General features: G+C 64.3%; 1 protein-coding gene across 2 annotated transcripts; it reads left to right on the top strand.

Moving 5' to 3' along the window:
* Window positions 1–5,051: 5,051 nt before the first annotated feature.
* On the top strand, window positions 5,052–17,886 carry NRTN (neurturin). Of its 2 annotated transcripts, none has more exons than XM_087425656.1 (3): window positions 5,052–5,302; window positions 14,518–14,810; window positions 17,306–17,886. In XM_087425656.1, the coding sequence occupies exons 2-3, from the start codon at window positions 14,642–14,644 to the stop codon at window positions 17,728–17,730; spliced, it is 594 nt and encodes a 197-aa protein (XP_087281782.1). In that variant the 5' UTR covers window positions 5,052–5,302; window positions 14,518–14,641; the 3' UTR covers window positions 17,731–17,886. The 2 variants fall into 2 exon arrangements, with proteins under 2 accessions (XP_087281782.1, XP_087281781.1); XM_087425655.1 differs by having other exon boundaries at window positions 14,515–14,810.
* The last annotated feature ends 2,450 nt before the right edge of the window (window positions 17,887–20,336 follow it).

Genomic DNA, 20,336 nt, shown 5'->3' with positions numbered 1-20,336 from the left:
CTGTCTCTCTCTCTGTCTCTCTGCATCTCTGTCTCTCTCTGTATCTGTCTCTGCATCTCTGTCTCTCTGCATCTGTCTCTCTCTCCGTGTCTCTCTCTGTATCTGTCTCTGCGTCTCTGTCTCTCTCTGCATCTCTGTCTCTCTCTGCATCTCTGTCTCTGCATCTCTGTCTCTGCATCTGTCTCTCCCTCCGTCTCTCTCTGCCGCCCCACCCCACTCCCCTGTCTTCCCGCTCCCCTCTCCGTCTCCCTCTCCCCGCGTCTCTGGCCCCCCTCGCCCTGTCTCCATCCCTCTGTCCTCTCCGCCAGGCCGGATGGGGTGGTGGCAGGGCAGGTGCGGCTGGGCTCGGTGCCCGCGGCGCCGGGGCCGCCCCGGATTTGCGGCTGCGCCTCCTTTATCTGGGGCTGCAGCTGCCCCTTATCTCCCACCTTCAGGACGCGAGCCCGGGATTAGGGCAGCCGGGCCAAGGACGCGAGACGGGGCGGCGGGCGGGCGGCCAGGTCGGGTGCCCGGTGTGTGCGCGGGGGCTGCTGTGTGTGCGTGTGCGTGTGTGTGCGTGGTGTACACACATTTGCGGCTGTGACTGCTGAGTGTGTGTGACTTTGGGGGGTGTCTGTGTGAGTGAGTGTCTTTCTGTTGTGTGTCTGTGTGTGACAGTGTGTCCACTTGTGGTTTTTGTGTGCGTGTGTGTCTGTGCCTCTGCGAGCCCCGTGACCCCTCAGCCCCTGCACACACCCCGGCCCAGCCCCCCGGGCCCCCCTCTCACTGCCCTGCCTCCCTCGGACCGGCCTAATGGCTTTCCCACCTTGCCGACCTGGGGCCTCCGGGGACAGGGCCCTCGACCTGTGACCTGCGGCTGCAAATGGCCCCGTGGGGACGGCCACCGGCCCTGCTTTTCCCATCCTCGCCTGGAACCCGCCAGCTCCTTCCTGCCGCCCACAGGCTTCGGGGGCCTCATCCTGGCCGGGTGGGCTGGCTCCTCCTCTGTGGCCCCCAGGGCCCTTGCTGGGACCCCGGCTGGGAGTGCGTGTCCAGCCGCGTCCCCCGTCGGGGCTGAGGCCCCTGTCCGCTCTCAGCATCACCCATCGAATCAGGAGCCCCAAAGCCTAGTTTTGGGGAGCCTCGTGGCTGGTCATCACAGCCCTGACCTGTCCCCATCACCTCGGGGGTCCCCCTCACTTCTCCGTGGGAGAGCGACACCACCCACCGCCGGGGACCTGCGCTCGGCACAGAGCAAATGTGAGAGCCATTTCGCCGATGGGGAAACTGAGGCCCAGCGAGCTCGGTCACCGGCCCGTTGAGGGATAGGACGATGCTCAGTGCGTAGAGATGGCCGATGCTCTGGCCCGGGTGGCTGGGGGGACAGAGGACACACAGGGCCCCAGGACACCCCCACCCCCACCCCCACAGGGCTGGTCCCTGGGGGTCCCGAAGTGCAGCCCTGGGCCCACAGGGCCTGGACCAGCTCCTGGTGCTAAGATGGAAACTTCTCCAGCAGCCAAGTCTGCATCTTGGCCAGCGGCCGCCACCCACGAACAGAACACCCCCCTTGGGAGCAGCAACTGCCCAGGGAGGGCAGGGGGCCAGCCCGGGGGGACAGGGGCGGAGGAGGGGCTGGGACAGTGGCTGAGCCTTCTGGAATCCTCCAGCCCAGGTTTGAGCCTCTTTCTTCCTGTGTGACCTTGGAGCAGCGTCTTGACCTCTCTGATCCCCAGGTTTCACAAATGCCAAGTGGGCACAGAGCAGGCTGGGGTGGGGGAGGCGTTGCCCGGGGCCACCTGGGGGAGACATCCGAGGAGGCAGGAACGAGCGGAACGAATTCCCAGGCAAACACCACGGAGGGCAGGCAGGTGGCCGGGCCTGGATTCTGGCCGCTCCTGCACTGTCACACTCCTGCCTTGGCTGTGACCCTGGAGCCAGCAGGCTGGAACCAGCCACCGGGGTCCCCTGCTCCTTGCCAAGCCTCAGTTTCCCCACATCCATGCCCTGGGGAGACCTCAGTCCCTACTTTTAGCGTGGGAGGTTCGAGGCTCTGTTCCACCCACCCCCGCCCCCAGACAGCCCCAGTCTGGGACCAGGAAGGTTTAAAAATAAAGCATTGTAAATACCCGTGTTTCCTGCAAATAGAACCAGCCCCTGGGTCCCTTCGGCCTCCCAGGCAGCCAGGCCCAGACAGGGGGGTGGGGGCCCGAGGGTGGGCGTGCCCACGTGTGCCCCAGTTCCCAGCTGCTGTGTGAGTCAGCCAGTGTGACCGGGTGTCTGTCTGTCACCGCCTGTCCAGGGGGTGACAAAGCATGTGGGTTGGTGCTGGAGGGTGGCCAGGGGTGCTGGGTTGTGTGAGGTGACACACGGATGGTTCACACTTGCGTCTGGTGTGATCACGTGGGGCTGGCCCTGAGTGTGACGGGGTCTCCTCCGTGTGTGTCTGTGTCAGTGTGTGTGTGTCCCTGAGTGTGACGGGGTCTCCTCCGTGTGTGTCTGTGTCAGTGTGTGTGGGTCCCTGAGTGTGACGGGGTCTCCTCCCAGGTGGGAGTGTGTGTGTGTGTGCTCTGGGTGTGACAAGGTCTCGGCCTGTGGGGGGAGGTGGGCGTGGGTCCTGGCGTCCCCACCTCCTGCCTCTCGCCCCGCCCCCCCGGGGCCCCACCCCCGGGGCCCCGCCCCCATCCCGGAGGAAGAACGGAGTCTTTCAAGTCTCTGTTTCCAGGGCAACTGTTTTACGAGGGTCCACATGGTGGGCACATGTGTGTCCTGTGCCCCATGTGTGTGCGCGCCCCGCCCCCACGGCCCCCACAGGCTGTGCGGGGTGAGCGGCAGGAGGCCGAGGGGCAGCTGGTGACAGCTTAACGGGGGCTGGCTGGGGTGGGGGTGGCCTCTGGCTGGGCTGCGTGTGTGCAGGACCGGGGGCTGTGCCTCCCAGAACGGTCCAGCGTGTGTGTGCACATAGAGGCACGCGCGACCATGTCTCCGCAATTCCTGTGCGTGTGTGGCCGTGGGCTGGGCCCGCTGTGCTCCGGCTGGCATGGGAGTGTCAGGGGTTTTGTGTGAAAAGCGTGCGTGAACGCCGCGTGTGTGTTAACATTTGCACCAGCGCCAGGCAGCGTGGGAGTGTGTCAGGATCCACCGAGTGTGCATGCATGTGCACCCTGGACTTCCTAATGGGTGTCTCTGTCCCTCTGGGGAACTGTGTGCGCGCGTGTGCGTGTGTCAGGGGCAGTGTGAGCTTCGTGTCTGTGAGCATGAGCGTGTCCGAACGGGAGCAAAGTAAAGACACCTGTGTGAGTGTCTGCGCGTGTCCCCAGGGGAGGACGTGGGTGGTTGTGACCCGCTGTGTGTGTGTAGGGATGGCGCTGTTCTCATAAGGGTGTCTGGGCACGGCGGTGCGTGTGACCCCGCCTGGAACAAAGCTTTGGGGGTCTGCGTGTGAATGGCCAACGGTGCCACGCTCTTCCCTCCTCGCCAGGGTGTACGTGTCACTAGGACTGAGCACTCGGCGACACCAATAATGACGGACGCTCGGACATTGCTCACCACGCGCCCGGCACAATTACTCATTCAATCCTTACCGCAACCCTGAGGATCTATCTACTAATAATGCTCTGTGGTACACACGGGGAAACTGAGGCACGGAGAGGCGAAGTATGGGCCCCAGGCCACACAGAGCACATCCTGGACGGGGACCGGGCAGCCGCGGCGCCGCCACTTGCCTGACACCTGCTCACTCTCGTGCGCCCCCTCTCCGCCCCCAAACTCACAATCCGGCGCACACGCCGGCCTCATGCCCGTGCCAAACCCCGGGCTGCTGGGATCAGAGGAACGCAGGCGGCTGGGCCAGAGCGAGGAGGCCCCCAGAAATCAGGCGGCGGGAGTGAAGAGCCAGAGCACCGGGCCCCAGAACGCAGCCGGCGGCAGGGACGCGCGGGGAGGAGCCTGAGCGCGGGGGCCGAGGGCGGGGCTGCAGGGCGGGGGTTTCTCGGGAACTAGGCCGGGTGGGGCGGGCCCGCGACGGTCCCAGCCCCGCCCCCACACCCCTCCACCCCCCCACCCCTCCACCCCCTCCACCCCTCCATCCCCGCGAGTCAGCCGGCGGCCGCCAGGGGGCGCTTTGCGAACGCGCAGCCGTCGGGGAGGGGGTGGGTGGCGGGCAGCGCGGGGTCTCGGTGCCCGGGAGAGCGCCGTGGGGAGCCGGGGCTGGGAGAGGGACCCCCGCAGGGCCCCGAGGTCAGCCTGGGGGGAACCGCCACTTGATGGGGGCGCTGTGGACAGCGGGTCTCGTCGTCAGTCTTAGGGCACCACTTGCTGTCTTGGGGAAAAACTTTGGGTCTCAGCTCTCTGGAACGTCTTTCTTGGGGGGGAGGCTTCTTTAGCTTTCTGGAATGAGGATCTGGGGCGGGCTTGGGGGGCCTCCCAATCCTCAGTGGGGTGGGGAGGGATGGTGGGCCGTCGGGGACAGTGTTGGCTCTTAATTCCTAGAAGGGGAATCTTAGGGGGGCGTGCTGGGGGCTCGGATTTATGGAAGAGGCGCCGTCGGGGTTCCTGGAGTGGGGGTGGGAAACGGCTAGTGGGGGGACGCTGCTCTGGGGGTTCCCTTGAGGGCTTCCTTGGTGAGGGGACTTCTAGGGGCCTTGCGTAAGGGGCCCGGGCAGTAAGGTCAAATCCTCAGGGGAGTGGGGGGCGCTGAAGGCCGCGGGCACTGGCTTCGGGGGCGCTGCGGCGGTTATCCCAGGAGGGGGCCCTCGGGAAGGGGGCGTCTTAGGGGAAGGGGCTCCGAGGCCCGCGGCGATGGCCGTCTAGGGGGGCGCTGCGGCCCCGGCCCCGCCGCCACCTGCGCTCCTGCGGCCCCCCTCGGCGGGGGCAGGGCGCTGCGGGGGCGGCTCCCGTCCCGGGAAACCCGAGCCCCCGCCCCGGCCCCGCCCCGGCCCCGCCCCCGGCCCGCGCCGGCCGAGCCGTCCGCGGCGGGAGAGCGCGCCGTGGAGCCGCTCCGAGCGCCCGGGCCCCTCGCGCCGCCGCCCCGGAGCCGCGCGCCGTCCGTGCGCCCGCGCCCCGCGCCCCCGCGCCGCCGCCGTCCAGGGCACCCCGGAGCCCCACCGGGCCGGGATGGCCGCAGCCCGCGGCTGAGCGAGCCCGGGGCCCCATGGGCCGGCCCGCGCCGCGCCCCCCGCGGCCGCCCCCTCCGGCCCGGGCCCGCCCGGGCGCCGCGGGCCCAGGCGGCCCGGATGGCGGTGGCGGCCGCAGGGGCAGGGGCTGGGGCCGGCGCGGGCGGCAGGCGCGGCCGCCACTGACGGGGAGTCGGGCGCCCCAGCAGGTAAGCAAGGGCAGGCGGGGGCAGGACCGGCCCGGTGGACGGGGGTCGGGGGGCTCCCGGGGACTCGGGGTGGGCCGGCAGCTCCCCTCTTGGAGCCGAGAATGGGCTTGTGCACCATGGTGAGGTCAAGGGGGCGACAGGTCCGCGCGGGGCGGAGGGCGGGGGTGGGGAGGGCGACCCGAAGCGCCTCTCAGAGCCAGGGTCCGGCCGGGGGTCCCTGTTGGACGGGGCGGGCGCGCCTCTGCCTGCTTGGCCCCCCATGTGTGCGTCCGAAGAGGGTTGGAAGCGGAGGGCAGCCGGAATCCCCTCCCCAGCCCCCAGGAGGGCGAGACCCAGACACCCCTTCTGTTTTGTGGTCTCCAAGGGGCCGCGGGGGGCATCCGGACCCCGCAGCCCCCGGGCGGGGGGCTGCCGTCGCGGCCCAGCTGCGCGCAGAAGTAAACATCTGTCAGGGGCGCGTTCCAGCCGCGTTCCCTGCGCGCCGCCGCCGCCGGGGACACGGTGTCCTCCGGTGAGGGCCCGGCTCTCTCGGCGCCCGGAGCCGCCTGTTCAGCCACAAGAGGGCGCGAAACCCTTTTTTGGGGCGGGGGGGGGGGGGGGGGAGGTGTCCCTTAAGGGCAAAGACCCGATTTGAAGGATTCTGTGCCTTCCTTCTTCGCTTCTTAAAAAAAGCATCTCTCCATGAGGATAGTCTCAGAATTCCCCCAGGAGGTGCGGTTTGTGGGTTAGGGGCCATTAGGCCCTGGGGGCTACAGACAGAGGGCAGATTGGGGGTGGAACTGGAGAGACAAACGGCCTGTCCCCAGGGCTGCTGTCACCGCTGCCCCCTGCCCGGAGCACCAGCATATGGTGGGGCCACCAGCCCAGCGCAGCCGGCCTGTGGTTACCTGCAAGGCTGGGCCCCAGCCCAGATCTGGGGAGCAAGGCCAGGGCCTGGGAGGGGGTGCAGGAGGCCGGACCCTGACTTTCCTCCCCCCTGCCTGCCCTGCCCCTGCCCCACGTCCTTCTTTCTGTGCCCCATGACACTCTTTGTCTGCCTTCAAGCGCCCCGGGCTGAGCAAGCCCCAGTGGGGTGTGACCGGTCTAGGCGGATGTCAGCAGAGAGAAGCCTCCCTCCCAGGTTTGCCAGCTTCTCCCCACCCCAGCCCCTCGCCTGGGGGCCCTTGGGACACCCTCCCCAGGACCCCCGAGATTCGGGGTTCCGAAGCCACTCCTGGGCCTTACAGCCCACTCCCAGCGAGCCAAAAAGAGCTGGTTCTGCGTGTGCAGGGAAAAAGTCAACATCCCCCCTGCAGCGGGGCACAGTGTCTGAAATTCCACCATCGGCACTTGTCTCTCAGGCCCCAGGCCTCAGTTTTCAGGCAGCGAGCAGAGGTCATAGCTTTCAAGAGGCTGGGGCTCGAGAAGGAACCGAACAGTTTGCAGCCGGGCACAAGGACACAATCGAGAGATTGTTTCCACAAATGTTTGTGGGACCGCGATGGTTGTGGCTGACTCTGGTGTCGGGGCTCTTAGGTCTTGTCCTTCAAGGAAGACAGATTTAGATCCAGAGTGGAAACCAGAGTGGGGAGCAGAGGCTGTACCGCAGGGTAGGAGGGTCAGGGGAGGCTTTCTGGAGGAGGGGCATTGGAGCTGGGGCTGTGAAGGATGAGTAGGAGTTTTCTAAGTGGGAAAAGAAAAGGCATTCCAGGTGGTGGGAACTGCAAATGCAAAGATTTGGAGGCTGGAAATAGCATGGATGGTTTTGGAAAATCCAGGGTTCCTGGGTGAGTGTGGGAGGGAGAGACTGTTCTGAAAGGTTGGCAGAGGGCATTCAAGGTCGGATTCCTGGAGGTGGCGGCTGGAAAGACAGAGGAGAGAGGAACGGGTCTTTATCACCGCTGGCATCCCTGGGCCCGGCCGTCTTTGCCGACAGGCTGTGGGGTTCCTCTGCAGACGCATCTTCGGCAGAGATTGTCCCCCCAGGTGAGGCAGAGGGGTCTGGGCCTCAAGGCCCCCGATGGGAGATGGAGGGGCAGAGGGAAGACGCAGCCAAGCATCGGGAGGGCCCGGCAGGAGGCTGGTTCTTCCCATTGTGCAGCTGGGGAAACTGAGGCCAGGTGAGCTGGAGGAGTCTCCCTTCTTTACTTTCAGGGCAGGTGAGGGCCACAGAGGGAGCCAGGGGGTGTTCTGGAACAGAAAGACCTTTCCTGTAAATCCGAGTGACATCAGGCTTCGGGCTGGAGAAATAAGACGAGGGGCCTCAGCTCACAGCTGGGTGCGGCTCACTTCCCAGTGGGGAAACTGAGGCCCGGAGAGAGGGCACCATGGGTGCCTAAACAGCTCAGTGTGTCGGGGACCTGAGGCAGAGTTTGAACTTGGGGAGATGGGAGAGGTGAATCAGGCGCCCCGGTTCCCGGTGAGAGGGGTCTGTGCCTCGGTTTCCCTCTCTGGCAGATGGCCGGCTTTGTGTGGTGTCCCCCTGGCCGCTCCCGGGGGACCCACGTGCCATGCGCCACACGCCGGGCCCTGAGCCAGCTGCTCAGCCGTGCCAGGCCTCATTAGGCTGATCCTGTCATCAGGGCCCAGGGAGCCCCTCCTGCCCCTCCTGCCTGCGGGGCGGCCCGGGGCCGGCCTGGGGTGGTCAGGGGGGCAGTTTTATGGACCAGCTGCAGACGGCAGATCTGAAAGCTGGCGGCCCAGACACACACACACACACACACACACACACACACACACACACACCCCTCCACCTAGAACACTCTCCCCAGACCTTCATTTGGTCCAGCTCCCATGCTGCCTCCTCCGAGAAGCCCTCCTTGACCACTCCCCTAAAAGCAGCCCCCAGTCACTACGGCTTCACCTTGTTTAATTTCGTTGTTACTGTCAACAACGAAATCGCCTTATTTCGTTCCTATTTCTCATCCATTCCCCTGATTGGACGGTGAGCGAGGCAAGGGCGGGGCCCGGGTTGGCCTCGGGCATCCTGAGTTCGCTGCCTGGCCCAGCACATAGTAGGCGCTCAATAACTGTTGAGTTAATGTGTTGCGGCTTTCTGCCATGCGGGCCCTTTATTATTTTTTACTATTTTTTTTTGCTGAGGAAGACTGGCCCTGAGCTAACATCTATTGCCAATCCTCCTCCTTTTTTTCCCTTTTTTCCCCCAAAGCCCCAGTAGATAGTTGTATGTCATAGCTGCACGTCCTTCTAGTTGCTGTATGTGGGACGCGGCCTCAGCATGGCCGGACAAGTGGTGCGTTGGTGCGCGCCCGGGATCCGAACCCCGGGCAGCCAGTAGCGGAGCGTGCGCGATTAACCGCTAAGCCACTGGCCGGCCCAATGGGCCCTTTATTTAGCCCTGCTCTGCCGCGTGGCTTTGAGAAAACCTTTTGAGGTCGGTGCTTCCTCCGTATCCGCGGAGGACTGTTTCCAGGCCCCCCGCGGATACCAGACTCGCGGATGCTGAGTCCCTGATAGAAAAGGGCGTGGTGTTTGCGGATAACCGGCGCACGTCCTCCCGTGTGCTTTACATCGTCTCCAGGTGACTTCTGATACCTAATAGAATGGAAATGCTATGTAAACAGTTGTTCTCCCGCCTTGTTTGGGGAATAATGACGGAACCATCACAGGCCTGTCGATCCGCGATTGGTTGACTCCGCGGATGCGGAATCCGCGAATACGGAGCCCGCTGTACTTGTCTGGATCTCAGCCCCGCTTTTCTCCCACAGCGCAGCCAATTACGCCCTCCCTGCGTCTTCCCTCCCCCTCAGCACTACCCTTGTTACCCAGGTCCCCGGGTAGTGGAGGCATTGAGAGGACAAATTTGGAGTCAGACCCAGGTTCAAACCCCAGCTACGCCACATATTTTCTGTGTCACCTTGAGGAAGTCACTTTACCTCTCCAAGCCTCAGTTTCCCCACGTCGAAAACGGGGCTAGTAATACTAATAACATCTTTTCCAGGGATTTCAGAGAGAATCAAACTTGTGGAAAACACTTGGCACTAAATAAATGGAATAGCCAACATTGCCAGGTGTTAATGTTATTGTTGTTGTTAGACAGGCTCTATGGTACAGTGGTTAAGAATGTGGAGGAGAGGGCATTGGGGCTGGGGCATTGAGGGATGAGTAGGAGTTTGCCCAGACACCTGCATTCAAATCCCAGCTTGGCCACTTAGGTTCTGTGTGGCCTTGAGCAAATCACTTCACTTCTTTGGACCTCAGTTTTCTCATCTACAAAATGGGGATAAAATAGCCCATACCTTGCTATGAGTTACTATGTGTAAAGTGCTTCAGACGGCACCAATAGCATTGTTCACTACTGTTAGTATTCTCCGAGTAGCGGGGAGCCAGTGATGGTTCTAGCAGTTGGGCAGCAGCAGCCTCTGGGTTGGAGGACAAAGAGGAGAGGCTGGGCCCCCACGTCTGGCCAGGCCTGGAAGGGTCCGCTGGGGGTGTCTGTGACTGCCCCCCCACATGAGGCCGCCCCATGGGCTGGCCCCAGCCCCTGCAGATGTGGCATCGGAACCAGCTGTGCTAGCCAGCTGTTCCTCGTTTACCCCCAGATGTGCGTCACCGGCTTCGGCTGCCCTGGCCTCCCCGTCCCCACCGTGGGGTGGGGCTGGGCCCTGGGGCCCTCTGAGGGGGGGACACATATTTGTGGGCTGTGGAATTTGGTTCTTGTTTTGCAGAACCACTGAGTCTGGCCTGGAGAGAGGCCCAGGGTCTGGTCCTCCTGGTGCCTCAGTTTCCCCACCTGTGGGACCCCAGGGGACCCCCAGGGGCCACCTGGGGGGGGACGAGGATGAGCAGGGCTGCCCCAGGAACAGGCCCACTGCCAGCCCAGAGTTGTCAGCACCAATGGGGGAAACGGAGGCACAGGTGTGCAGGACTGCGGTGAATTAAATGGCCTTCCAAAGAGGGAGGGTGCCCAGATGGGGAAACTGAGACTCAGAGAGGCTCAGAGAGGCTCAGAGAGGGGGAGGAGGTGCCCCAGGTCGCCCAGCCAGGCAGAGGCAGAGCAGGGACCTGAAGTGAGTGGCCTGGAACCCACATGCTGTGCATTCACAGATACACGCCCTTTCTCACACGCTCGCCCACACGTGCCGGCCGCCCGCACGTCTGCCCACGTGGCTCTGCCCCTGGCTCGCCCGCAGCCCAAAAGCCGCCCAGTCAAGTTCCTCTGGGTCCTCCCTGGCGTTCCCACAGTGCCGGGCGGCCTCCTTCAGGCGCTTTCTGAAGATGGGGAAACCGAGGCAGAGGAGGACCAGCGCCGTGTCCAGGAGTGAGGTGGAGAGGAAGGAGAAGGGTGTGGGTGGAGGGAGGCACCACCCGGGCAGAAGCGTGGAGACGGGAGATGCGGTCAGCTCATGCCTCTGAGAACAGAATTCTGGAATTCCCTTCAGAAACCGCCAGTCCAGCAAAGACAGATGTGGACACAGACACCACGCCGGCAGGGCTGGGCAAGAGAGTGGGACGCACAGCTGGGGGCCCAAGATGGGGAGCAGGAAGGCTTCCCGGAGGAGGGGCTGTAGGAGCTGGGGCTTTGAAGGGTGAATAGGAGTTTGCCTAGTGGGGAAAGGCCCTGATTGCAGGCCTCCCCCAGACTAGAGAGATGAGTGGATGGAGGGAGGGGTCCCCTCTCGTCCTCCTTTTCCTTGGGAACGAGCATGAAGGAGGTGCCTCCCTGAGGCAGGGATCTCAGCAGGTTCCCCTGGGAATAGGGGCCTGGTGGGTGTCCCCTGAGCAGCTTGGTGGAAAGGTGGAGCCCCAGGGTGTTGCCTGGGCACCAGGATAATAAGCATGGTTTCCCGGCAGCACCAAAGAAGCTGCCAGAAATGCCCGCACACCTTCGCCCTGGCTGTCTGTTCCTTGGGTGATTGGGGGGCGGTCCCCCTGGGTCATTCTGCCGCCTCCACTTCCACACGCCTCCCTCACAGCCACCACCGTGTCTGTGCTGCTCGCTCTTCCCCGGAATCTCGCAGCCGAGGGCCCAGCAGCACTGGTGTCGTGTTCCCGTGTGCCCGCGTGTGTGCGCGTGTGGTGGGGTCACGGGGACAGGCCTGCAGCAGGCACAGCTCGGCCCTGGCCGGACGCTAACGATGCTGGACGCCTCTGTGCACACAGGTCCACCCGCTCACAGGAGGGCTCAGAGGCTGCGTGTGTGTGTGTGTGCGTGTGTGTGTCTGTGCCCATCCACTGTCGGTGTGAGAGACAGTGTGTCTGTGAGAGTGTGAAAATGCTGGAGTGTGCGAGTGTGGGGGTATCGAGGGCGTGTGGGAGCTCCCGAGTGTGTGAGAGACCTGAGTGGGTGTGAGTGTGCAAGCACGGAAGTGTGCACATGAGAGGGAGCCCGGCCTATCACGTGTGAGTGGGGAGACATGCCGTGTGAGCGTGTGCAAGGGTGAAAACACACTCGTGTGTGGTCGTGGTAGCATCCAAGTGTGCAAGTGTTGAGTGTAAAAATGCCCTAGTGTGATAGTGTGAAAACACACCAGCGTGTGAATGCTGGACTGAGTGTGCAAGTGTGATAATGCACGAATGTTTACATGCCCTAGTGCGAGAGTGTGCAAGTGTGTGAGTGTGATAGCCTTTGAGTGTGCAAGTGTGAGTGCAATAGTGTTTGAGGATGTGAGTGTGAAACATTTGAGTGTGATGTTTGCGTGTGAAAACACCCTCATGCGTGAGTGTGATAGTGTTAAAATGTCCTAGTGCATGATTGTGTGCGTGAAAACACGAGTGTGCATGTGCAGTCATGTCTGTGTGTGAAAGCAGAGTGTGTAAATGGGTAGTGTTTGAGTGTGCGAATGTGTGAGTGGGTTAGTCTCCGAGTGTGTGCGTGCGAGTGGGCGTGCATGAGAGAGAGCACACGAGCGTGTGTGCGAGAACACAAGAAGCTGGGTGTGGGTGAGTGTGAGCCCCGAGCGTGCCGAGTGAGGGAGCCCACTCCCCAGGTCTAGGGGCCTCCATGACACAAGCGTGTCCCTCGTGCACACCTGGCCCCCTCCCTCATGCCCCCCTGCACACCCTCGTCCCCCTCCCGCTCTGCGCAGGGCCGGGGACAAACCAGTCGGGTGACCCCCGCACAGAAAGGCCCTTTGTTAGCGGCCGCTTATCAGCCGGCCGGGCCCCTCCACCCCTGTCCCCATCAGAGCCCCGGGGGGTCTGCGGCTCCAAGGCCACCGGGGGCCCCCGTGGCCAGCCCATCCCAGGACGGTGTCCCATCCCCCTTCCCAGCCCGTTAAGCCCGTAGCAGAGACAGAGGACCAGAGCCTGGCACCCTGCAGGGGTTTTGTGCCGGCCTGCCAGGGAAACTGAGGCACTCTGCTCCAAGACGGGTGTGAGGGCAGGCAGGGTGCTGGGGGTCCAGAGAGGGCCTTGCCCACCCGAGGTCTTGGGCCCGGCTGGGTTTCCCTGCCCGTCTCCCTCTCCCAGGGGTGTGAGGCCACTGGAGTTCCAATCTCAGCTCTGTGACCTCGGGCAAGTCACTTCGCCCCTCTGGATCTCAGTTTCCCCATCTGTCAAATGGGGGTAAGGACTCTCGTGAAGCTGAAATGACCTACTACACGTTACATTTGTGGAACGGGATCCGGCATAAACTTGTTAACAATAAAGGTGGTGGGTTTTGGCACCTGACAAAATGAAATATTGTCCCTGTGGGCAGAGGCCCCTCCCTGCCCTCCCTCTTCCCTCTCTCCCCCTCACTCCCTCTGCTCCAGCCACACGGTCTCTTCGCTGTTCCTCCAACACGCCAGGCCTGGTCCTGCCCCAGGGCCTTTGCACCTGCTGTGCCCTTAGTTTGCACGCCTGCATGTGGGGAAGCACATTCTCTACCAACACCACCCACAGTAATAAAAATGGTGGCATCAGATACCACCAGCAGTGGCAAGTCCTCGGGGTGACGCCCCAGCATTTGCTCCCAGGCACAGCCCAGCCCTTGGAGTGCCAGTCGTGTCAGAGAAGCCAAGTTCTAACCCCAGGTCCTTTTCTAGCTGAGCGCCCTTGGACACGTCCCTCCCTGGCTGTTTTGTGCCTCAGTTTCCCCAGCTGTAAAATGGACATGACAGCGCCTCTCTCGTGGGCTCGGCACTGGGCGCAGTACACAGCAGGCGCCTAATAACTGTCCGCTGTCACTTGCTGCCCGGCGGCTGTAGGTCCTGTGCGCGCGCATCCACCCGGCAGGAGACAGGCGGGTCCACCCGCGGCTCGGCCCATGCAAACTACATGCAAATGAATGTAAATCGCATGCAAATGACCGCGCGGCCCGGGACGCGCGCGTGGGGGCGCCCGGCACCCCGGCAGTGCCCGCGTGCAGCCGCCCGGGTCCCGTGTCAATGTTTACACCGGGCCCGCCGCCAGGCCCCGCGCCGGCCGACACCAGGCGGCCGGGCGGGGGAATGTAAACGCGGGCTGGGGGCCACTCAGCGGCGGGGAGCTGCTCGGAGCAGATCGAGGGGCGCAGGTGTTCCGGGGGTTTGCGGGGGTTATTGCACACCTACTGTGTGCACGGAGCACGGCGCTCCCAGGCAGGCACAGCTCTGAGTCATCAGTATCCCAGTGGGGGACGCTCAGGGCATTGTGCTGGCCTGGCGAGGGGTGGGGGAGGAGGGCAGTCAGGGAAGGCTTCCCGGTGGAGGCGCCGTCCAAGCTGAGACTGAAAGGGAGTGGGAAGGGAGAGGAGGAGAGAGCCTTCTGGGTTGGAGGTGGGTCGAGCGCGGCTTTGATCTCTGGCTCCCCACTTCTGGGAATCGGTTTATCTGTCTGGAGGGCAAACCCCTCCAGAAAGCAGCAGGAAGTCACTCCCAAGGAGTCACTCCCATCCATATGTAGGGAACAAAGTCTCAACTCCGGGGGTTCCTGCGTCTCCAGCCACCCTTGTCCCACAGTGCCCCCTGCTGGGGATGCCCTCACCTCCTTCCACTGTTCCCCCAAGCTCGCTGGGCTCCAGCCACCCCAGCCTCTTGGCTGCATCAGCCAAGCGTGGTCTGGCCTCAGGACCTTTGCACTGCCTGTTCCCCCTGCCTGAGATGCCCTTCTCTCCTACCTGGCCAACTCCCACCTTTGTTCGGGTCTTGGCTTTCCTCCATCCTCAGGAAAGCACTCTGAGACCCCCAGATGGGGGTGGGGTCTCCCAGCTCCCCCTGGCACAGTCTCCACCCCTTCCTTGGCAGCGTTTTTAACACCCTTGTTCAGTGGTTCCTTGATGGATCATTTCTGTGTTATTATTGACCCTTAAGCAGGAGCGGTTCAAAATCAGGGGCCCCGCAGCGCCCCCCGTGCCGGGCCCGGCGCCCCATGCCCGTTGCTTGCCTGACGCCCAGACGGAGGCCGTGTGGCTGACCATCCGGCGCGCGCAGGCCGAGGATGCAGCGCTGGAAGGCGGCGGCCCTGGCCTCGGTGCTCTGCAGCTCGGTGCTCTCCATCTGGCTGTGTCGGGACGGCCTGCTCCTCAGCCACCGCCTGGGACCCGCGCTGGCCCCGCTGCGCCGGCCGCCTCGCACCCTGGACGCCCGCATCGCCCGCCTGGCCCAGTGTAAGCCCTTCCGTTTGTCTTGGGTCTGATCCCCGCGACTTCGGGGCGACCGTAATGGTGGAATTTCACTCACTAGATCGGGGCGCAGAGACTTATTTTAGATAGGGTAGGGGGAGGGTGCAAATCCCCCACGGCCTCCAGGGGTGGCTGGGGGGGCCGCTGGGAACTGGGGTCTCTCGGCTCAGCTGTCACAAAGAATTAGGCTCTGGCCCTGAGGGGCCAGGGGGCCAGATGGAGATTAGACCTGGGCATCCGGCCCGGGAGGCCCCGCAGCGCAGCGGGGGGTGGGGAGAGAGGGAGGCTGGAGTCGGCCCCAGTGACCTGCTGGGTGGATGGGAACCAAGAGGAAAGGGAGACAGAGAGCCCTAGAAACCTAGGTCCTCGAAATGGAGAAAGAAACAGATAGAGAGGCCCAGAGACACGTGGGAAAAGGCGGGGAGGTGGAGAAGTGGAAACGCCCACCCAGGGGGCGTGGCCGCCTTAGCCCAACTCCCCACTCGCCCCTGGCGCCTGCCCTCTGCTGGTTCCATGGGGCGAGGGCAGTGCGTGGCCCCCGATCTCGTGCGCGCGCACGTCTCCATGGCTGGCGTCGTGGCGCCCGCGGGTGGGGGCTGCGTGCACGCTGGTGTGCACGTCCGCACACGCCCCGTCGACCCACACAATCCTCCTTTCTTGTCTCCACAATGGACAAGGGTGGGCTCCACTTCCGTCGCCGCTGCTTCCCCCCTGCAGGCGGCAAAGCCCTTCCCAGGACACTGGGTCCCGGAGACGGGGTGGAGCCCCCAAAAGCTAGCGCTACAGGACCTGGGGGCAGGCAAAGCCCCAGGGCTGGAATTTCAAACACCCGGGAGGGGCTCGGCCCCTGGGCGGGTGCCTGCCTGCCTCGCATCCTGTCTTCGGGGCCCAGCCCTACTGGGGAAGGGAGTGGCTGCTGATCCCCAAAAGCCCCAATGTTCTAGGCCCTGGGACTACGGCGCCGATGGTGGAATTTCAGGCTGGGGGGCGGGGTGCGGATCCCATCTTTGTGTTCCAGACCCTGTGCACGTGGCCAGGCCTGCTGGAGGAAGGCAGAGACAGACTAAAGGATTACTCCTTGTTTATCTGAAATGCAAATTTAACCAGGCATCTGTATTTTATCTGGCAACCCCTCCGAATGACTGTAGAAACACACCTTTGGGGCGGGCATGCTAAATCGCGGAATTTTGGACACCAGAGGTGAGCCGGGCTCGAACCTAGCCCCAGAGCAGCCCGCGCTGGCGACCCTAGTCCCGCCCCTGAGCGTCTAGGACTCGGAACATGCTGTTCCGTCGCCCCCCACTTTCCACCCTCGCAGCCCGAGCCAAAGCGGAGGGCTCTGCAAGCCTCATTGAGCAAACGGGGAAACTGAGGCACAGGGCAGGACCATCGCTTGCCTGAAGATGTACAGGCAAGAGCAAGGCTCAGACCTGGGTTTGTCTGCTTTCTGAGACCCACCCCCCTCCCCTTGACAGCCAGGTGCGCCAGCCTTGGGGGCAGGCGGGGGCTCAACTCAGGATTTCCTCTCAGCCACAAGGGTGACCAGCTCAGGGGCTGGCAGCCCCCTGCCTGGGCTTCCACTCTCAGCGCTGCCCGCCATGCCAGCCTCTGTCTGCACTTTTCTCCTGGGGCTGCGGGGTCCTGGGGCAGGGCCAGCCGCTTGGGAAATAAATTTAGGCTGCGGGGCCTGGGAACCTGTGACTCGGGCATCTCCCGGCAACAGTGGGAGAAGAGGGCTGGACGCGGGCCAGACTTGACCTTCTGGATCAAGCCCTCTTTCCTCACCTGTAACACAGAGGTGGCCCTGACAGAGCTGCTGCCACCCCCTGTTGGGGGCGGGGGTCCCCACACAGGCCTCAGTGCCCGCTGTTCCTCTGTGCGTTCTCAGAAGCCCAAACACTCCCGTTGGTTTTGTGGCTGGGGAAACTGAGTCCCGCTGTCCGGTGGAGCAGCAGGGACAGGGTGGGGGGTTGTGAACAGCCCAGCGGCTCAGAGAAGATGTGGGGGCTATGGGTGGGGACCCCAGAGAGTGAGCTAGAGACCCATGACAGGTTGGGCTGTGGGAAGCAGCTCCCCAACACTGCTCAGAGAGGGTGTGCCAGTGCCCTGGGGCAGCCCAGCCTAGGGAGGGGGGCCACAGAGTGTTGGGGGGAGCGCCCAGAGGGAGGGTGCTCAGATCAAGGTGGAAAGACCAAGGCTGGAAAGGGGTCCAGGGCACCCAGAAAGGGTGAGCAGGTTCTGAGCAGCCCAACATAGCAGCAGGGTCCAGAGAGGGGTGTTGGTAGCCCTGGGGGGCCCAGCGGGGGCTTCTGGATATGCACCCCCCATTCCGCCCAGAGAGGGTGGTGCATGGGCGGAAATCGGGGAGTGAGATGAGCAGCGGGAGGAGAGGGTGGCGTCTGCTTTTTGCAAGGGGACAGCGAGGGTAGGGGCTCCCCCCCACCCGCTGACCCCACCCCCTTCTCTCCCTCCCCTCGCAGACCGTGCACTGCTGCAGGGCGCCCCGGACGCGGTGGAGCTGCGCGAGCTGACGCCCTGGGCCGGCCGACCCCCGGGTCCGCGCCGTCGGGCGGGGCCCCGGCGGCGGCGCGCGCGTGCGCGGTCGGGGATGCGGCCGTGCGGGCTGCGCGAGCTCGAGGTGCGCGTGAGCGAGCTGGGCCTGGGCTACGCGTCGGACGAGACGGTGCTGTTCCGCTACTGCGCAGGCGCGTGCGAGGCGGCCGCGCGCGTCTACGACCTGGGGCTCCGGCGCCTGCGCCAGCGGCGGCGCGTGCGGCGGGAGCGGGTGCGCGCGCAGCCCTGCTGCCGCCCGACGGCCTACGAGGACGAGGTGTCCTTCCTAGACGTGCACAGCCGCTACCACACGGTGCGCGAGCTGTCGGCGCGCGAGTGCGCCTGCGTGTGACTCTACCTCACCGGGCCCGGCCCCACGGCGGCCACGCCCCCCCGCCCCGACGGCGCGCCCGGCCGACCCCGCGACAGACTGCCCATGCGCAGGAGAGGCCGGCGAGGCCTCGGGACTCTCGCGATAACTGTACCGAGATAAAGTGTGGAAAACCGAGCCCGCGTCGTCATTCCGAGCTCCGGGGGCGCCCGCCTCTTGGAGGTGGGGTGGGCGCCACCTCCAGCGGAAAAAGGGGGACGGGCGCGGGGACCACGTGCAGGATGGTGGGAAGATCCCGTTTGCTTTAGGGGCAAAGGAAAGTAGATGCAGAGGGTCCTGTTTCCGGGGCACGAAAAAAAGTGGGGTGAATGTCGTCAGGGACTGCCCTTCCTACCTGCCTGGAGGTCCCTGTGCCCCTCCCCGGCGTGCCCCATCCCCACCTTCCCTCAAGGTGTGCTGTGCAGGGGGGGGGGGGGGAAGGTGGAGCCATAATGCAGAGGAGGAGACTGCGGTCCAGGTGGACCCAGTCTCCCCAGCGTGTCCCCATCCCCACCTCCCCCAGGTGTGCTTCTGGGGAGGAAGGAAGAATTGAGGTTAGTAAAGGGAGGTGGAGTCGCTCTGCAGATGAGGAGACTGCGGTCCAGGTGGACCCAGGCCTCCCTCACCCAGGCCCCCTCCGGCCCCGTCAGCGAACTCAGAGCCACTGTCTCCCTTCACGAGCTGAAAATATACGCGAGCAGCCCATCTCCCTGTGGGGATGGCTCTGGGGCGGGCGCCAGCCCCGTCCAGCTCGAACCCAGTGCCTGCAGGGGCACAGCCGGGTCCCCCAGGGACCTGGGTCCCGGGCGCATAAAAACCCCGGCCAAGGCTCGAGGGGGGATTTACGACGAGCCCCTGCGGAGGATGGAAAAAGCCCGGCGCGCTGTTTAGATTTGCCGCGGTGTCACCCTGATGCTTGGCAGGCCCGGGACGGCGCCTGGTGTGGGGTTCCCAGAGCGCGGGGAAGGGGGCGGCGCTGCCGGCCCCTGGGAGACCGGAGGGCGTGGACCCCTCCCCTCCTGCCACTCAGACTGGGGCGCCGTCTCTCCTTTGCTGTCCCCTAGCCTGGCCCCCTCCCCTTTCCCACGCGCCCTTCCCAGACCCAGTCCCTGTCCCGAAGCTGGAGAGCTCCCATCAGAAGCTGTCGCCGGGGAGGATCACCCAGCCCGCCAGGAACAGCCCCAGCTCCCTGCTCCCTGAGGCCCTGGTTGCAGCTGGAGACAGTCGAGATAGCTAACAGGCAGGACTTCCAGGGCGCCCTGGGAGCGGGGCTTGGTGGCCAGGCCCCGGCCGTGGGTGGTCTGCTTGGAAGGCAGTTTTAGAGCAGAGGCTGGCCGGAGTCCCCGCCCGCCCCTGGAGTCTTCTGACTCTGAGGTTTGGGGTGGCGGATTCCTCCACCGTTTGGGCTGACTCAGCCTGGCATGGCAGAGGGGTGGGAGTCCCCTGATGCTGCGGAAGCCAGGCCTCAGTTTCCCCATCCTGCCTGGCCCTGAGCCTCAAAGACGGAGGTTGCTCAGCACGGGACACACAGTGGAAACACTGGCCTGGGAGCCCGGGGCTGTGGCCCCTGAAGCTTGGCTGCCTCGGTGTGTGTGTGTGTGTGCGTGCACGCGCGTGCACCCTCTCCGGGCCTCCCAGGACCTCAGCCTCCCCATCTCCCCCCCAGATCCAGAATCCCAACCACAAGGCGCGGGCCCAGCCCTGGGAGAATTGGAACGTAAACAGAGCTGCCCCCGCAGACCCCCGGGGCTGGGATTCCCAGCAGAGCCCGCCACACACATGCACACACGCACACATACTCACACTCACAGGGTGCAGAGACTGCCACCCGCACGGGGCTTTGCAGACAGGATCACCCACAGACCCCCGGCCCACGTTCTCACAGGCTCAGTCTCGTGCACACTCGGAATTGCACACTCAGAGCAGGGCACCCTCCAAGTCACCGCTCATGGCAGAAGCACACTCTCGCCCCTCGCCCTCCTTCGAGGGGCGGTCCCTGCCCTTCCTCCATCCTTGCGTCCCCTCTGCTAGCCCTCCCCCGCGTGGACCCCCAGACAGCCTGGCCCCAGCTCCTCGCTCCCTCTGAGCCGTGGTCTCCCGGCACTGCCTGAGGGGCTTCACGTCGAGGGTTTCCTAGCTCCTGCCATCGGGGCTGGAACATTCTCGGTGGTGGGGGCCCATCCTGGGCACTGCGGGCTGTTGAGCAGCATCCCTGGCCCCCACCCACTCGATGCCATCAGCGCATCCCAGTCGCGACAACCGTAGAGGTCCCCAGACATCCCCGAGTGTCCCCTGGGGGCAGAGTTGCCCTGGGGTGAGAACCATGGTTCTAGAATAAGGAAAGACACATCAGTTTTTCTCGGAGCATTTTCATCTGGAAAATGGAGCCAATATTGTCTACCCACATCCCCACAGGCTGTGATCACCAGCACATCCCCCAAAACCGTCACCAGTGGGCGGGACCCCAAGGCCGCTTCCCCAGGGGCCGAGGGCCTTGGTGGGTGTGGTCCCCAGCAGGTGGGAGCCCTCGCAGGTAAGGAAGGTCCCCTGAGCCGAGATTCCTGGCAACACAGATGTCCGGTAAGTCA

The sequence above is a fragment of the Ceratotherium simum genome, chromosome 39, assembly GCF_057802395.1.
Source record: "Ceratotherium simum simum isolate JZ-2026a chromosome 39, ASM5780239v1, whole genome shotgun sequence".
Classification (NCBI taxonomy): Eukaryota; Metazoa; Chordata; class Mammalia; order Perissodactyla; family Rhinocerotidae; genus Ceratotherium; species Ceratotherium simum.
Note: the sequence above shows the minus strand (reverse complement) of the source record. Positions and strands in the feature narration are given on the sequence as shown.

What these genes read in the sequence shown, in the direction of transcription:
- NRTN (XM_087425656.1), top strand. Translation starts at nt 14,642, where the DNA reads ATGCAGCGCTGGAAGGCGGCGGCCCTGGCCTCGGTGCTCTGCAGCTCG. An exon ending in CATCGCCCGCCTGGCCCAGT is followed by an intron (nt 14,811 to 17,305) that starts GTAAGCCCTTCC and finishes CTCCCCTCGCAG; the next exon opens with ACCGTGCACTGCTGCAGGGC.